We start from the raw sequence: 18,700 nt of genomic DNA, 5'->3' as shown, positions 1-18,700 counted from the left end.
AACAGCAGTCTTGGCAATAACTCACCAGACCAAGCGAATGGCCATCGGGCAGGCAGGTGGACTGAGCAGTGCCGCAGCACACGGTGTGGCTTGACAGGCTGCATTTGAAAGCAAGTGAGCCAAATGTAGGGCAACTTTCAAATCACACCCTAGTTCTTCTTCTTCGGGGGGAATTTGTTTTTGACCAGACGCGCCAACGTGAACACACTGGCAATAAAACAGACGAGTAAATTCAGGAACTGCAGCAACCCGTCTTCCCTGGTGTCATTTTATATTGTTTTACATTTATCTCAGACATGCAGGATATCAAAAGTGCCGTTTTCAAAAGCACAGTGCAGTTTGTTTTTGCCAGATTCTGAGCCATGCTCCGCTATAATCACCACTGCAGCATGGACAGCAACAAAGTGTAAGACGTACAATGCAGTTAAAATGCTAATATGGGCAATTCAATTAAAAGTATCTCTTTTCCATCGCCTATAACAGTGTTCGGTGGTGTTTTGTGTCCACTCTTTTATGGATTATTATGGAAACAGAGAGTGGGTTTATTTTCTCTCTGGCAGTTTTTGGACATGGCCATGATGATTGCAGAGCCTAATGCAGCAGCAGCTGCTTTGACAGTAGAAAAGCTTTTGATATATGGTGCTGATCTAATAGAGAGAGAGACTGTGACATTTGTGTTCTGCACAGACACGAATACTGCACATGCATAACTCTAACTGTGCTATGAGCCCTGCATGCAAGCAGCGTAATTATATGATTTCTTTACATACTAGCAAAATGCATGCATCATTACTAACAAACCGCATGTACGTGTTATCATAATTGCCGCTGGCATAGCGTGGAGCACGTACGATGCATAAATACTGTCAATTAAATTATATTGTGGGACTGTGCGTTAGAGCACATATTACATCACTTTCATCCTCATACCTCATGCTTTTAATTCATGTCATTTAATTTGTATTCAAACGTGGGAAGATACAGCTGTTAGGCGTGACAGCGGTGATAGTACACCACGAGTAGTAATTCAGATAAATAAGCAATTGAGTAAACACATTTCTCATGCATAATTAAGTTTAACCTGACCTAGATCAAGTAACATGAATGAGTGATTCTAATTTGAGTTGCCAGTTGTAAACCTTATAAACAATGAATGTGGACATTCATAATTCTGTAGTAAGCTGTGGAACTTCTAAGGCTAATGTACCATGGGCTAACTTAATGTATTATGCATCCACTCACCAGTGCCTGGTACTGATTTACTGAACAATGGAGCAAACAAATGCTAATCCCGCATTAAATATGGTGCTCTTGCATAAATATCCTAACCGACATTGCTTTTAGCATATGCTATGATCTATTAGCATAGAGGGATAACCAACAATTTAGCATGAGAAAGCTGAGCAGAATGTAGTGCAGCGCTGTTTGACCACTGAATGACAAAATGAATCACTTAATTAACCTTGTGAAGGTTACACTCTGGTCATGGAGACACTTGCACAAACACACAGTCTGAATGTGACCTGCATTTCTGCTGCAGATAAGCACAGAGGCGCTTTCTTTTCTTTGTGTATTCTCTGGCTGGATTCAGAGGCAGCCACTCTGCTGTGGAGATGGTTTGAAGAGCAAATTCGTCCCGCTGGTGAGGCACATTAAATATTAACTTGCATGAAGAGGATGATGTGGACAAAATACTCATTTGCCTAATAATTCTGCACTCCCTGTATATTTTATTTTCAGAAAAGGGGCCGCCATTACCAATGAGGTGAAAACACGAAGGAAAGAGACAACGCTACTGACATCGTATTAAAATGTCATCCTCTTCCACCTCACCTCAAGCCTCTCCTGACTTGGCATCAGGGCTCTAACACATGAAAATGAGCATACCCATATGGAAAAGATATATATATAAATATATAAGTTTGTATCTGTCTTGTATGAAAAGCATACGAGAGTGAAAACACATATAAGATCCCTTGAAAAATTATATAATGAAACTTGTATGTTTTGGATACTTACTAAAAAAATATATGAAAGTAATGAGAAAGTGGCCACTTTCATGAGTAAATCATATATGGTTTTACTATTTCTTTTCCATATGGGTAAACACTATTTATGCACACTAATTTCCAATGTTGTTACTTATTGACAACAGATTAGACATGACCCTCCCCTCAGTTGTTGCTGAACAACAGCAACGCCTGGTTATAAGCTAACATTATGCCAGCTGATGTTAGTCTTAAGTGTCCTAAAATGACACTTAAGACAATAAAACAAATGGCAGCCAGAGTTGTTTGTCCTATAGCAGTCACCAGTATATAGGATTGAACTCTTGAATTAAGGATAAGAAAACAGAACAGTTGAATGCAATCTGCAATCTAGTGAAAATTTAGACGTGAAGTCCTGGTTGTCTATTAGCAACCAGGACTTTTAGAACGATTATTCACTTACTTCTTTATTACTGTTGGTTGCAATGTTGCCTCATAGCAAGAAGGTCTATGGTCCGTATCCACCAGCTGGCTGGGGCCTTTCTATGAGTCTTTCTGGAGTTTGCATGTCTATGTGGGTTCTTTTTGAGTGCTCTGGCTTACCCCGATAGTCCAAAGAAATCCCTGTTAGTTTAAATGGTGACTGTAAATTAGTTGTAGTTGTGAATACAAGTGTGATTGGTCTGTCTTAGCTCTGGTGTACCTCCCTGTGGACAGGGTCAGGTGGGAGTTGCTGGTTCAGAGAATATTACAAGATAAAATAGGAAACAGAATGAGACATTTTGCATCCTATCTTTGCAAATTACATTAAGAAGAAGAAAAACTGGGAACCATGGCCCTGATGCTCTCAAGAAAACATCACAAGCTAATTCAGCTCTACGTACTGTTTCCTTGCAGATAGAGACTCAATTTGTGCATGCTGTGGAGGCATTTTTAGCCTTGGTGGAAATTACTTTTTCCTACTGCTAATATTTATTTCATCATATAATTAATATATAGAACATATTATATTTGTTTAACTAAAAACCTTGCATTGCCTCAAATACTTTGCACATTTATTATGTAACACTGCTGAAACCTGATGCCTAAAAAGCTGTTTCCAACGCACCGTAGCACACAACATAAGTGGATGAATCCTCAAAATATCTTCACTTTTGCTCTGAGTGTGGCGTCCTTTTTTGTTTCCCAGCTGGGTCTGAGAGGTACTGAAAATGCCTCCTGCTTGGGGCATCTGAAAACAAAGTGCAGAATGCTGCAGTCGGTAATGCATTTAGCACAGATGGATACACAAATAAAGAGCTGTTTATGCAAAACGGATGCACACCAATGTTTTGAAAGTGTCCAGTCACTCCATATTTCAGTATTTTGCTGAATCTCGCCGCCTCCCCCCTCTCCCCCCCTCTCCCCCCTCCCCAGTCAGTTCCTGTCAGACCTAATAGTGTGATGTCTCGTCTTGAATGGAGATGACCAATTTTAGACTCAGTCATGGGTGTTAGAATCGTACAACATGTTCAGGACACTCACAATACATTCAGGCAAAAAGATTATTATTAGGAGAATCAAATTTTTATAAATATCGACCATTAGCCCCCGGTTAGACCACAAATTTGAAAACGTAATTACATGCCTAATTCAATGCGATTATTATGTATTGCAGATGATTAACCAGCTCAGCAATATCAATCCGAGCAATTCACATAATACCAAGTTTCAATTCATATTGAACAATTAGAATCTGGAGCAAGTAGTCATAGTACATACACAGCCTCAGGATTAGCATAATAAAATATGGTCAGATGAAAGCAGTTTTTGTGGTCAGTAAGTACACATATTAATGTATTTATGGGCTGTTAGGCTTGTAGAATAAAATAACAAAAAAAGGGTAAAATCACTTGATTAAAAGGATAATTTATGGCGCAAACTGAATACTGAAAAGTCATTATTTTTTGTGTTGCCTCCTCCAGCTACGTAGCATTTTCTATGCCACAATCTGACAAAGGACATTATTATTAAAAAGTATTTTCCTGGCATTTCCACTGTTCTGGCTGCAGAAAGAAAGACAACATGGGAGAGAAGGAATAACATCACCCAAGGTCAGGAGCTCTATCCATACCCATGTGTTTTCCAGCAGGAGACACGATGAAAAAAAGTCCCTCAGGGCTTCATTGTGTTATCCAATCGCTTCTGTGACCTTTTTAAAATGGATGGTGCAGTTTTTTTTCTTTTAAATGAAATGGCTCATAAAGAACTTGATCAATTATGTAATCCAATACAGCCACCAGCTTTTTTTCAGTTATCTAAGCACATTTGGGGATAAAAAGTTGAGTCATTTCATTTTTGCCTTTATTTCAGAGGTGGTATTTTTAGACTCAGGTTTTGGCGACAGCGAGATTTTTCCCACTTTGGTAACACTAAGGCCACAGTCAGTATTATCTTTTAAGGCGCAGACTTCAGATTGTCGCTGAGTCAACACAGATTGGCGATGTCTCGAGTCGCATGGCATTATTCACGGCTTATATTCACCATCTGGCGCTAATGCAAAGTTCTCAGCTATTTTAGCAGCAGCTTCAAAAGTAAAAAATGCATTTTTCATTCACTTATCCTCAGGCACAAACTCTCAACGCAACTCGAAAACAATGTCGGACAGAAAAGAAAATCATGAAGATAAGACGACAGATAATTACTGCATTTGTCTTTGTTAAATCTGATTATTTTTTATTCATAGCGCAGTGCCTGCTTCTAAATATATTAAAATAATGAGCTAAACAAGTAAATATGTGGCGAAACAAAAAAAGCTTTGATTCTACAAGGATGTGGAGCTGGTTGGGAAGTACTAGGACAAATGGAAGTTTCTGATTAATTGCCGTTCTTGCGCTCTTGCTAAATTTAAAGTCTCCCCCTTCTGTGATCGTTTAAACGATCAAGTCAAAGGCTGTAAAATGTTAAATGTCACAGGAAGACATTTCATGGAAACCGAAGATGTTTTTACATTGCCTTACAGGCTGTTTGAAAGTCTTTCATAATACCAGCAGTGATTAAAAAAATGCCCTTCATCTAACTTTGAGATGATTCAAGTCTTGTTCATTTATTACAAGTCCAGGCACATGCTTCTTTTTTCCTGGGCAAAGAAATAAAATTCTCACAGATTTCTTTGTAAAATGCTTTAAATGAAAGAGGTGGCTGAAAAAGCATGATGTAAGAGTTTGCTTTCTTACAGGATTTTAACCCTGGCGTTCCACATCGATACTTGGACCTTGTAAGAGAGCACGATCATTCCTGTCCTGAATGGGAACACTGGCTTGCCCTACATATGTGGGTATTTGCATAGTTACTTTGCATAGATGCAAGTGAATCCTTTTCAGATCCTGAACCGAGTCTGCGAAGTGCAGTCAGAGAGAATTTGTCTCTTGCCCGGGGCAGCTGAAAAACAAACCAAATTTGAGCATGCTGCTTTCTGCAGAGCAAATTAGTACAGACGAAAACACAAACCAGAAGCCCCACATGTAAACTTGAATCACAAGAGCACTTTTGCAGCACTTGGTTTCCCCTTTGACTTTTCCCTCTTCTTTTTCTGTTTTAGCTTTCTCCTCTCCTCCTGGTTGCTTTCTGTCGGCGATGAGAGTACGACGGCTTGTCCTGATCTCACACGACCAATTTTAGATTTAGCTGTGTGAGACAAAATTACACAAGCATCTGAGTGGACATGCAGCAAGTCCCGGTCATATATATACTACACACACCTGAGTCGAACACAATGTGCACTCTTGTTCCTGGTCACGTACTAGAAACACATTCTTTCTGTTTCTGCCTCTCACTACTAGAGCGTAATTACTCTCTTTCTCTCTCTCACACTCTCTCTCTCTCTCTCTCTCTCACACACATGCGCACACACACAACCACACACACACACTGCAGCAGCAAAGCAAAGCCCCGCTTCACACGACCAGTGGTCTCTGACTCCCCGATCTCTCATTTACTTGTTCCATCACTTTTCCTCGCTTCTCTCTTTTCCTCTCCTTCGCACTCCCCCCCCTCCTCCTCCTCTCATCCTCGACTCTGTTGCCACGGTAGCAAAACCTGACAATGAGAGAGCGAGAAACGGAGAGAGAGAGAGACAGAGACTGAATGCCATCTGAGTCATTTTATCCTCAACCTGTGTTGGATGTGTTTTTGTAAATCTTGTGTGTTGTGTGTGTTTGTGCATGAGTTAGCGAGAGAGTGAGCGCGGTGCGTGGGTGTCTAAGTGGGAGAGCTGCGTGGAGTCGGTTCAGCGGTTCATCGCAGAGCTGTGGCAGTGCGATGGGCAAACACACCACCTTTGTCTGTCTCACCGCACGTAGCCGGGCCATTTCCGATTTCTATTTCATGTTCGCCGCACGTTGTAATTTTAAAGTAATATCCTCTCAGTCAGACACACAACATTTATAACTCTGATATGCTTTTGTGATGCAACACACTTTCGCTGGCTGTACATAATGTTACATGCATCAACATCTCCGTGTTAATACGACGTCTTCGCGACACTGCATCAGCTCAACTTATGCTAAATCAGCTTTATTTGTATTAAACTGTCATGACATACAAATATCTCAATGGGTTTACATGCTGACTGTGGTGCTCGCACAGCTCTCTAAGAAAAAAATACTACTGACACACACACACACACGCATATAGAGGGAAAAAAAAAATCCTTTAGCACATGAGCAAAAAGAACAATGAAAAGAATCCTCAGGAGAAGCAATCCAAAAAAGACATCCCTCCTCCGTGGATGGCCGGCTGTGCAGTAAGGAGCAGCAGTTGTGGAAAAGGCAACTACTATAAAAATAGCACAAAATTATAACAGTTAATAAAAATTCAACGCTCAAGACATTTCTACCTCAATGATGGGGACACACTTACATAAATTCCTATAACTAAACACGTAAAATCAGTTTATGATGAAAGCGAAAAGATTTTATATCCACTCTGACGTCCACCCAATAGCCTCCACTGATTTAAACTGACAGCGCTCTATTCTTACTCAGACATTGTTCTCTTCACAGTGCCCTGCGCAATAATATCACTCTTATACATTCCAAGGCTTTGCTCTGAACGCAAATTTTAGCTCTCCAAACAAGCCAGGGGGCGAGTGAGTTCAAGGAGAGCTCCCTAATTGTGATTAAAGTGCTGTGCTTACATAAGCCACAGTTGCAACAAGTGGGAACTGCACTGACAGCTGGATACAGTGAGCCGCGCATCTTTTTGCATCGTTTGTGGTGAAAGCAGTGAACTGAATGTCACACACACACAAACTCACGCGTGCACACATGCCTTGGCTCTGATCTGAACAGCAGGTGGTACATATGCATGCAGGAGGGCTGAAATGTAAACTTGCTGCTGGCGCATGCAAACAAATAAAACGAAGACGCGCATCGGAACTCGGACAAAGAAAAAACAAATCAAATGACGCACTTACGCGTGAGCAAGCAAACACACACACACACACACACACACACACACACAGAGTTTTGTTTGAGAGTTTGGGCATGTGCGTGCAGCTTTCGGGTGCCTGTGTGTACGTTTGTGCGTGACATACTCAGATGTGACAGTGTCACAGGAGCACGGTGGTTCCCCAAGCAGGCGGTGTCACCGACTGAGGGCCTCTTTGTCAAGGAGAACACTGGGAAGAATTTATCCATGTTCAATGAACAGAGAGGGAGAGAGAGGGGGGAGATGGGTGAGGGGGAAAGGAGAGGCTGTAACAGAGAAAGTGCACTGTCGAGATTGAAGAGACCGCTGAGAGCTAAGATGGGGAACGAGAAGAGAGGGGTCAGTAAAGAGACAGGGGTATAGAGTGTTCCTGAAGATGAGACAAAACAGATCGAGGCTGAGGGAGAGGAGATACAGGGATGTGGGAGAAAGCAGAGAGAGAGGAGAAGGTGAAAATGAGAGCTCAAAGTGTCTGCAGCACTGCTGAAAGAGGACAAGGTGGAGACATACGAAATATATGGAAGTATCTGAGTGACTTGCGTTGGCCACAATAGTGGAAATACCTGATGCAGTCAAGAAAGCCATGCAGTAAATCCTGCTAGTGGAATAGTGATGATGATGATGATGATGATGATGAGGGCTTGTTTTGCTTTCTTTTTGCCAATCTGCTTGATTATTTGTTGCCTTCACATTTAACAGAAGCTGGGGTAACATCTTCAACTTTTTCGTTTTTTCTGATCGACAGCCCAAAATCCATTTACAGTCAAAGGAAATTGCGAAAAATCAACACTCGATTTGCTGGATCCTGCAGTGGTTTGGCATTTATTCTCAGAAGGGATTATCAAGATTGATTAAAGATCTGCAGAAAATGAAGTTGCCTTTCTCAGAGACTGTCAGCACAGAATTGCCTGTCACAAATTTGGACAGTCATGTGTTAACGGTGCAGGATGAACCGTGCCCTTTCAATTGCAGCATCATGAATGGCTTTCTTACAGGAAGCTGCAGGAGTTCAGAGATTTCATCAATGCAATGACGAAATAAGTGTTTGCTTTTTAAAACCTGTAAGCCCGGTCGATCCTTCGCCTCAGACTGTGGGGTTTCAGTTGCCTTGTAAAAAAAGGGTTTTAAAGATGTTAGCAGAAGTTGATGTTTTTGCAGAAGCTCTAATGATAGGGTTGATTTAACACATTTTTTTCAGATTGCAGTTTGCAATGTTGATCTCAAATGAGAGAAACTCTTAGCATAAAACAAAAATTTAGCACCGTCACTTTTATTTCTGCACTATTTCAAATTTGAATGATTTACTATAGCTGTTCATGTTATTGTGCCCACTGCCTTTGTAAGGTTTACTTTGCATTTGGAGTAGTTTTAAAATATGAGTGGAAGGCTCACTCTTTGTTATTCTGTGTGGCCAAACTAATATAACCTTTTATCCACCATTCTCCAGTCAAGTAAACATTTTCAAAAATCAAACTTCAGATAGACGGCTCACTGGTAGGCAGCGTCACATGAATAAATCATGGTTTCTCAAAATGTTCAACTTCACCTTGAAATCTTCAGCCTAAGTTTGAAAGGAATGGCAACGATAATGTTAAAATCCTTAGAAAGAAAAGTGCATTTCTGAAAAGAGGAAGAGAGAGAAGGACAAAGCTAAGCTAGAAGAGAAAGTCAGAAATGGGGAGATTAGAGAGGTGCATCCAAGGTAAAGTGAAGGGGTCCAAAGCCAAAATGCTGAGTCAATGCGACCAAGAACATGTGCTTCTGCTTTGATATTAGATGCGACACAAAGAGCTCAAGACATAATTCTGCCAAGAGGGCCAAAGTGAAGGGTCCCTAGTACTTTTCCACCCCCACTGTACACAAACTACTCACACACACACATGCACACAAACACACACACATTAACTAGACCGACCACTCAGCTCATTTTTGCTGTCCTGGGGTTAACGAATGCTCTGAAATGGCCTGACCGCGCTCATTCAGGCACGCTAGCCCAGCTGTCTGCAAACCGGCCGGCTCTAGTCAGCAGTGACTGTTAATTGTGAGAAAAATGAGCAAAATAGCACTTGTGTCCCATAATGGCTGGCGGTACAGTCTCCTTAAATCCACAGTCACTGAAGCCGTTCGACTTGCAAATTCAATTATAGGAATGATTCATCCTTCCATTATGATAACTGTCAGATTTTCTTGTGTCATACAAAGAGGCAGAAGGGGAAAAACAAATCATTCGCCAGCCCACCCCCTGCTGAAACCCTTCTCCTTCTCCTCTCCCCCCCCTCAAGCTGTATTTCTCCGTCTGATTTCTTTTTCTCTTTCTTTGCATTCCTCTATTTTTCCCCCCAACTCCTCCCCTGCTATCGCTCATCCCGCTTTCTTTGCCTTAGTCTCTGTTCATCTTCTCTTCATCTGCCTGGGGGTGCGAGGCGAGATAGCATTCCCTCGTTTTCTGATTCTCTCCATACGCCCCCCCACCCGTCCCTCCCCTCTCTCCTACTCTGCCATACAACCCACCCACCCCTTCTCCCTCGTGCTCTCTCTAGATAATTAAGATCTCTGATTTTACGGTTTTCTCTTTCATAATAGGCTCTGCAGACACTATAAGCGAGCCGCCAAGTCTGCAGCATTTACACACAAACAAAAAGAAGCACACACAAATATGCATATGTTTTCAGACAGACACACACACACACACAGTAAGATGAATGCATGCACCAAACAACTAAATCTCCAACTGGAATGAACGTGCTCCACTCAAACTCTCCATTTTCCCCCTCTCTCTCTCTTTTATACACTGTCCTGCACACATGCACAAACACACACATGCACACAGAAAGTCAGGATATTTATATATTTTAGCTTTTGTGTATTTGTCAGCGGTGCCAGCATGTGGGGTGACTTACAGCAGGGTGCAGAATGAAAGCGAGCTAGGGGAGCTTGAAGCAGTGTTTTCTCTACAGCTCAGACTAGTCTGGCTCTGCTCGGCCCTCTTGCTGCTTCAGCTCCCTGCAGACTGACACCCGACTACTACAGGGACTCATCCATGTACTACTGTAGCAGTGGAGCTGGTACGGCCGCCAGAAACACAGCCCTCGCAAATTAAACACGGCAATAGTCTCTCAACATTTGCTCTCTATTTCTTTCTGACTGTGTGTCTCACCAAATTCCCCTCATCCTATTCTGCTGCGTTGCAGCCGCTTATTTTCTTTCGTTCACCTGCAGTGATGGAAGAGGTGCTCAGACCCAGAATTTCATGCCACAGTTATTGCGGCAAAAACCATCATAGGTAAAATGTATTGTTGCAATGATAATCAGAATTTCCTAGAAAACCATGAGTGCTAAAATACAGGTTCATACTGTTTTCTCTGGATTTCTATCGCCCGGCAGTGAATTGTATGTTGCACCTAACATTACTAACATAAAATGCACTTGAAACAATAGAAACAAAAAGAGGGATTTAAAACATGAATTTATGTGTTTGAATTAGGTGTTTATAAGTTTAAATGTATTGAATTGTTTGTATAAATGTTACTGCTGCACACCTATAAAATAGCGCTGTATAAGCTACATCCACAGTAACTAGAACTGGTGACCTTAGTTTTGATCACTGTTTTTCTCCTCTGGATTATTAAACATAAAGCTGTTTATAATGTCAGACAGTAATCAGACTTGTTGGTAATGTGACAGTGTTTCACTGCTGATTATTGACTATTGTAATATCACTCATATATTGTCAGTAAAAAACCAAAATTCTAATATGGAAAAGAAATGTAAGAAAACCTTTGGCATTTTTAACATTTAATATACAATCATGTAAGTTTTCACTGGACTCTGTGCAGGTCTTTGAAAATCTAAGTACATCCTTCTGTAGCTCTTAGAATCACTTATAGCAGCAATAGCTTGAATTCATTGTAACTATTTTTACATTAATTCAGGTCTGTGTGATTTGACGGTATCTGTTTGTGTGAGCCAAGATTTAAATTCGGCTGAGTTTTAGCTGTTACGGTCGCTCATATGACTTTAGAACATTTTGGCATTCAGAGGAGTTCGTGGTTGAATCAATGACGGTAAGGTACAGAGGTCCCGTGGCTGCAAAACAAGCCAAAATCATCAGCCCTACACAACTGTGCCTGCTAATTGGTATGAAGTGTTTTTGTTAAGGTGCTGTGTTTTGTTTCTGCCGACGGTGGTGGTGCTGTGGATTACGGTTAAACATCTTCCACTTTGGTCTTGGCTGTCCAATTGTTCCAGAAATTTTGTGGTTTGTTCAGATCCAACTTTGCAAATCTGTGCCGTGCTGCCATGTCCTTTTCAGAAAGAAGAAGCTTTCTCAGGTAACCCTTCCAAACAACCACACTTGTTCAGTCTTGGTCTTATTGTACTGTCAGCTCTAACTGTTAACATGCTCACTGAGGCCTGTAGAGTCTGAGCTGTAGCTTTTGGGCTTTTTTGCTGTTTCTCTGAAGATTGCACATTATGACCTTGGAGTGAATTTTCTGTGATGTCCACTCTCTTTAAGATTGTGGCTCTGTGTTAACACTCACCTGAATGCTTTGATCGGTGACAAAGGGCTGCTGCTTACTATCCTAATTCCTGTAGACTCAATAAGAGTGTACTTAGTTTGCTACAGAACTGCAGCTATGAAATTTTTTATTTTTCACGACTGGCCTCTTCGTCTTTTTTATCTTTCAGTCACTCCCTTTAGAGGTCCCCACAGTAGGGTGCCTTCATCTCACCCTATCACTAGCATGCTCTTCTGTCACATCAGCCCTCTGAATGTCCTTCTTCATTACATCCATGAATCTTCTTGGTGGTTTAGCATTACCATCCAGTAAATCTTTTCTTGTTATCTTTCTGTCTTTTTTACACAACTGTAATTCTAAAAATAAACATTTTGCTGTATAAAAAACTAGCAAAAAAGAGGCTGCATTAGTGGTACATGAGACATATGACTCTTTGTCGTTTTTTTCTACTTCTTTTGTCTTTGGGAAATAGTAACCATATGCAAAAATGACCTTTTATGTATGATAGAATATATTTTATTATATGCACCACATTAGAGACTAGTTTTTGACATACAGTGTGAGTAGAATTTTAATGGTGCGGTTAGGTGAGATAATTAAAAATACCCACTTTAATGTTGGGAGCTTATTCTACAGCAATGAGTCATATTTGTTTTACAGTGTGTTACACATTTTGTTTGATAATTATATTCCTTAAAAACAAACTATTTGATGTCAAACACATGTAGTGAAAGGAAAAACACACATTTCCCTTTAAATATAGTGCAAGTATGAAGTAACTTAGATTAAAAAATACTTGAGAAAATTGGAAGTACTTCAGATTGATACCTGAGTACAGTCCTTGAGGAAATATACTTTTTCACCGCTGCCTTTCTGTCTCTATACTCCTCTGCGTCTCCTCCTGCAGAGACACTTTCCAATCTCTTCTCTCTGTATTCAATTTTGCTCTTTTATTCCCTCATCGTCACAAGCCTATTCCCTCGGTTTGATTTTTTTCTCTTATTCTCCTCTTATTCTACTTCTATCGCAGATTTCCATCTTCTTCCTCACTCCCACTATTCCTCTCCTTGGAGTACAGAAACTATAATCTTCTCTGTCCAATGCTGTCAATAGCTCTCAATAACAATGAAATAGCACCAGTTCCTCCCCATCACTGATGAAGGCATAGCCTCAGTTCGGATCTTATTCGTCATCAGGGCAATCTGCTTCTTGGTAATAGCCAATCAAATGGCTCCTGTGAAATGCAGCGCTCCCATGATAGGTTCCCCATTGTTTTGATTGACTGCACCTGAGGGCCCGCCACTTCGGCTGGCCTCGATCAATACCCCATCACGCACACGAGGAAAGCGCACGCTCATACTTGCACTGGAATAAACACAGGGACACGCACACGTGCACACACACAATTTGGTGAAGAGTAAATTGAGAAGGAAACCACTGGTACGGCAAGCAAACAGAATACAATAGTAAAAGCCAGCAAAATGGAGTACTTGCAGCACCACACACAGTTGCGTTACAGCAGTGTGCCACGCTGAGCTCGTTGTGCGCTCAACTTTGAATTCGTGCACACAAACATGATGACAAGGAGGAACTTTAAACTGTTGGTGAACTACTTACTAGTTTCCATCTTTGCCGTGACACACTGTGTTGAACAGGAATGATTTATGGAAAACAATGAGATGGAAAATTGCTCCCATATTGTGCCTCTTATTCTATGTTGTGTCACACATACAGATGGCCTCGCATAAGCTCTGCCTCTGTTCACTTTGAACTACAGCGACCATAATGAGAGCGGCACAGCCATCTGCACGGTATGGTGTATGTTATTAGTATTACAAACATGTTGACGCGCACATTTGCCCACCCTTCGATTGCGAGACATGTAAAGTCAGGCAGGATGAATGGGAGGTCGGTTATTGCATAAAGAGCAAAGAAAAAGCAGAGGAAAGGGGAAGTGTGGCTGGTTCAGAAGACTGTGAAGATAGATTCAAAGCAGAGGGTTGCAGATTTTTTTGATGTTCTTTAAACATCAAAGTCAAACGAGTGTTGGAAAGGTGAGTGAGGTAAAAAAACAAAGATAACATGGACATCTCAAAGTGAATATGGCTATTAAAAAAAAGGACAGAGGGTGGAGGCGTTTTTATTCAACAAAGACAATCCTCGTGATCTGTGTCTTTGATGCAGACACAGTGTATGCTCCAATAATACCAGCTCACCCCTGCATGCATTCGTCAGGGTCTCAGGTCAGCCCCTATGAATCCATCAGCCCCCGTTCTCAGCTGCAAGGGTCAATTCAAGGTCCTGAACCTGAGTGTCCCTGCTGTCTGTCAAGACCTCAGACCAGTGAACGAGATGCTTGAAACAATCCCAAGTCAACACCCTCTACCACCATAACCTCCTCACCAACACCCCCCTCCCCCTCCCCCTAGCCTGGCTGTCACACAGCACTCCTTCCCCTCTCCTCTGTCTTCATCCCTCCCTTCATCTCTCCATTCTTTCACACCGCCTTGTCATGTTGTCAGTCAGAGCAAGGATGTGTCACTCCTGGAGAGAGCTGCTTAGCACCACTGGAGCTCAGCTGAGCTCCGTTTCTTTCTTTGTGTTTGTGTGTCTGTTTGAAGGTTGTGATGGAGGTTAGGTTACAAAAAAAACACGTAAATGCGTATCTTGTGTAGTGGGGGTGTAAGGAATATACATACACTGTTCAAGGCAGTTGTCTTTGTCATGAACTCTGTGTTTCTAGCGTATTGACATATCTGTGTGTTTGCATTTGTTTGCGCTTGTGTATATATGTGTGTATGTACAATAAGGATGTGCATGACTGACTGCGTGACATCTTGCGTGTCAGCTGTGATGTTTTCTTTGAACTGCCTCTGGAGATCCCTTCAAGGATGCATCCTGTCACTTCTAAACGGCAGCCTTTCCACAGGAGACGTGAATAGAGCTGTGTGTACTGTATTTTATGATTAGACAGGCTGTATGCATAGGACTGGGCTGCCTTGTGAAGTGACAGTGAACATCTTCATAGCTGATTTTTTATTGTATGTGCTGTCGAATTACAGGTGCTTCCACTCCGTGGGAATCTGACAGTGCAAATTGAAGATGAGCTAAATCATGACAATTTGAAGAGAGACCTCTTTAAAGCCAGGACAGTGATTTTTTTTTTTGTGAAGTAACATGTCGTGTATTCCTCCACTCCTGCAGGTGGCGGTACAGGCAGCCAGCAGACCATTCTCCATGAGGAGCAGTAGAAGATGCCGGCTCTGCCAGCACTGCTGCTGTCAATACACTTCCTCTCCTTCCTGCTAGTCACCATGCCGCCACGCTCCCTCAGTCAGGCCCCTCTGCTCTCCTCTGTCCGCATGGGTGAGTGGCCACCTGTCCTGCCATATCCACATAAAGGGGTCAAACAACTCTCATCAAAGACACACTACTTCTTCTTCTTCTTCTTCTTTTTTGTTGTTCTATATTGTTGTTCTCTATATGTGGAAATTACACAAATTCTATTGTTTTCTCAGTATTTCTGAGCTATTCGAAGGATGCTGTCAATCGGCACCACACCACAACTCATCCGTGCCCAAAATTAATATCATGGCAAAAGGAAACTTCTTGAAGAGTGTTCCATCTATCTATGCATCCATGTATCCATCCATCCGGTTCAGTTCAGTTGACTTCCATTCAGTTCAATTCATGAAGTGCCAAATCGCAACAGTAGTCACTTCAAGCCATTTTTTTTATATTGTAATGTAAAGACCCCACAATAATACAGGGGAAAAAAAAGACAATCAAAAAACACCCCTTTAAGCAAACACTTGGCAACAGTGGAAAGGAAAACCTAACAGGAAGAGACATCCGCTAGAACCAGGCACAGGCAGGGCAGCCATCTGTGTAGAGTTGAGGGACGAGAGAAGGGACAAAAAAACCACACCATGGAAGGGAGCCAATGATTAATAATACTAATGATTAAATGCAGAATGGTGTGTAAACACATAACGAGAGATCCATCCAATCATCCATCCATCCATCTTCTTTAGTACCTACTTCCATAATGCAAGAGGAGGTATACAGCCTAGAGAAGTTCCCAGTCTATTACTGGGGCTAAAGGTGTGCCAGCATATGGTAAATGTGTAAAGTAATGTTATCATCCATGTACAAATGTGTGCTGAGGCCTTGATCCAGGTTCATAGTTAGTAAAGGTACACTTGGTTGCTTCCTTATTTCCCACAGCAGATGGATCCACATGGGCTTGGGACCAGCATTAGGAGTCCACTAACCTGTGACCCTCTGAGGCTGGCTTTGTGTCTCCCTCCAGTCTCAAACCAGGCACCACCTTGAGCCACTTAGATTTATCGTTAATAAAACAGCATCATATTCAGTGAAAAAACCCAAATGATGATAATATGTGTCCTCTCATGTAGCGCTCAGAAGCAAATCAAATAAGCACATTTCCCAAAATGTTTGATTTATGATGTTGTTTGCATCTGGCACACATACTAATCTGAACGAGGACGAGTACCTCATTCCTTTGGCAGTCGGTGGCTGTGATCCCTTTATCAGCCCCACTTGTCCACCCACTACACATTCCCACATTTACATGAGGATGGATAATATTGTTAACTCGTCTTCCAGCTTTACGCCTTGTTATGTTTTTAGCTTTCTCCTCACCTCCTCACTACTCACTCTCCCACTCTCCACTGCCCTCCATCTTCATCCATCCATCCATCCTCTCCTCTACTTCACCTATCTCTCCCTCTCTAGCTGCAATCCTGGATGACCAGTCTGTGTGTGGGCGTGGGGAGCGGCTGGCGCTGGCCCTGGCCAGGGAGAACATCAACAGCGTGATGGAGGGTCCAGCTCGAGCCCGCGTGGAGGTGGACATATATGAGCTGCAAAAAGACTCCCAGTACGACACTACAGACACCAGTGAGTGGTGTGAGAATGACCACTGTGGCAGAATCACATTCCAGCAAACACTATTGTCCACTGGGACATAATGCCCCACAGAGAGTGAAAACTGGGGATACAAGAAGGTTTTATTGGTAGTCTTTAATATTAACAGTAATAGTGACAAATAGAGAGAAGAACCAGGAGCAGCAATATTGCAGTACTTTAATTCTAAAACACTTCAGAAATGTGCTGTTATAGAGTTATAAATACATAAGATTGCATTTTCTCAAAAGCTGCCTCTTTAAAAACAAAAACCTCAAATGATACATAGGGTGATAAAACACCAGCACTTTCATGCAATTAGGAGCCAGTAAGGGATTTTGCTGATTAGTTTACATGTCATTGGAGACCAGTAATGGGCCACTAAGACTGTCTCATTAAAAACAGTGGACCTGTGCCCTCCAGTAACAGCTGGCGCTGTGTGCTGTGCAGACCATGATGAAAACAAATCATCAAATACTAATACAGATCAGCAGTACAGGCAAACAGAACGCAGCAGAGAGGCTGCTTCATGAAAATTGTATTGATATAGAGAGTGTGCAAAGACAGAAGGAAGCACTGCTGAATCCAACCACTGAAGAGATAGAAACCCTGCTCCTATTCTAATCGGTCAGCGACCCTGCCACAAGCTACTGGCAAAATGTCTGTGTGTGCTTGAGAAGGGTTGTGTACATATGTGCATGCTTGAGTTGCAGGGGTGTGTGTATGTGTGTGTCCTTGACCAATGGGCAGGAGACTCTGACAGGCTTGTTTGCTCAAAGCATTTTTTGGTCTCTGGATCAGAGAGCTCGTCATCTTACGGCTACAACTGAGGTGCGCATGCACACACTCAACCCACACAGGCCTTTACACATGCATGCACACACAAACCCTCTCTGCAGACGCTTATGCACATTCACACACAGGCACAATATGAGCATATACTGTAAGCTCGCACATTGGAATCAATTAATACAACAAGCTAATACACAGTAAAGGAAAATAATCACAGTTTAGTCATCAGGCATTTTTGATGTGTCTGTGAATAATTTTTAGATGGATTCACAAAAACATTGTCATTAAAAAAGAGCTTAGCAGGGATTAAGAGAGAGAGTACAAAAATCTGTCAGTAGGTATTTTTTAGCCTCTCAGTGGATAGCATTCCCAGTGTTGCTTACACAATATGGACACAAGCATTGGGCTAAACCTGTTAATCTTTGAATTTAGGTGGGGGTTTTTTGCCACAGGTGTATAAAATCAAGCCCTAACCATGTATTCTGCCTTTACAAACATTTGTGAAAGAATGCATTGTTCTAAATGTGGTATTGTAAAGATGCTACCTTTGCAAATAGTCAATTTAGGAAATTTCTTCCCACTAAATATTCCAGGATCAGCTGTTGCAAAGTGGAAATGTTTAGGAACCACAGCAACTGAGCCACAAAGCAGCACACCACGTAAAGTTACAGGGCGGGATCGTTGAGTGCATAAAAGTCAAAAAGCTTTGCTGACTTAATAACTGCAGAGCTCCAAATGTCCTGTGGCGTTAACCATTGTCTGTCACGGTCACTGCTCAGCACAAAGTTTTGATTATAAAGGGAATGTTTAGGAAATAAGTCTAAATCTCGGCTTTGTTTCCCATATATTGAGCTATATGTTCAAAATGACATTTAAACCTCGAACAGATTAGCGAACCCTGCATTTATGTGCTCCCAGGAAATTATATATATTACACAACCATTCTCAAGCTGTTCTTTGACTTCATGTGCTTTTAACTCAGCATGTGAAAACCAAATAGAA

The 18,700-nt window shown here is 41.8% G+C and overlaps 1 protein-coding gene across 1 annotated transcript in view; it reads left to right on the top strand.

The window, feature by feature from the left end:
• Positions 1-15,231: 15,231 nt before the first annotated feature.
• The window catches only part of grik5 (glutamate receptor, ionotropic, kainate 5), a 42,250-nt gene continuing 38,781 nt past the window's right edge, over positions 15,232-18,700 (top strand). The window contains exons 1-2 of the mRNA XM_085365437.1: positions 15,232-15,343; positions 16,736-16,900. Of these exons, the coding sequence (XP_085221563.1) occupies positions 15,232-15,343; positions 16,736-16,900 (277 nt within the window). The remainder of the gene's footprint in view (positions 15,344-16,735; positions 16,901-18,700) is intronic.

This window comes from Diplotaxodon limnothrissa, linkage group LG11 (genome assembly GCF_057381915.1).
Source record: "Diplotaxodon limnothrissa isolate DT_005_m linkage group LG11, D_limnothrissa_male_GT1.1, whole genome shotgun sequence".
Taxonomy (NCBI): Eukaryota; Metazoa; Chordata; class Actinopteri; order Cichliformes; family Cichlidae; genus Diplotaxodon; species Diplotaxodon limnothrissa.
This window is presented reverse-complemented; position numbering and strand designations above follow the sequence as displayed.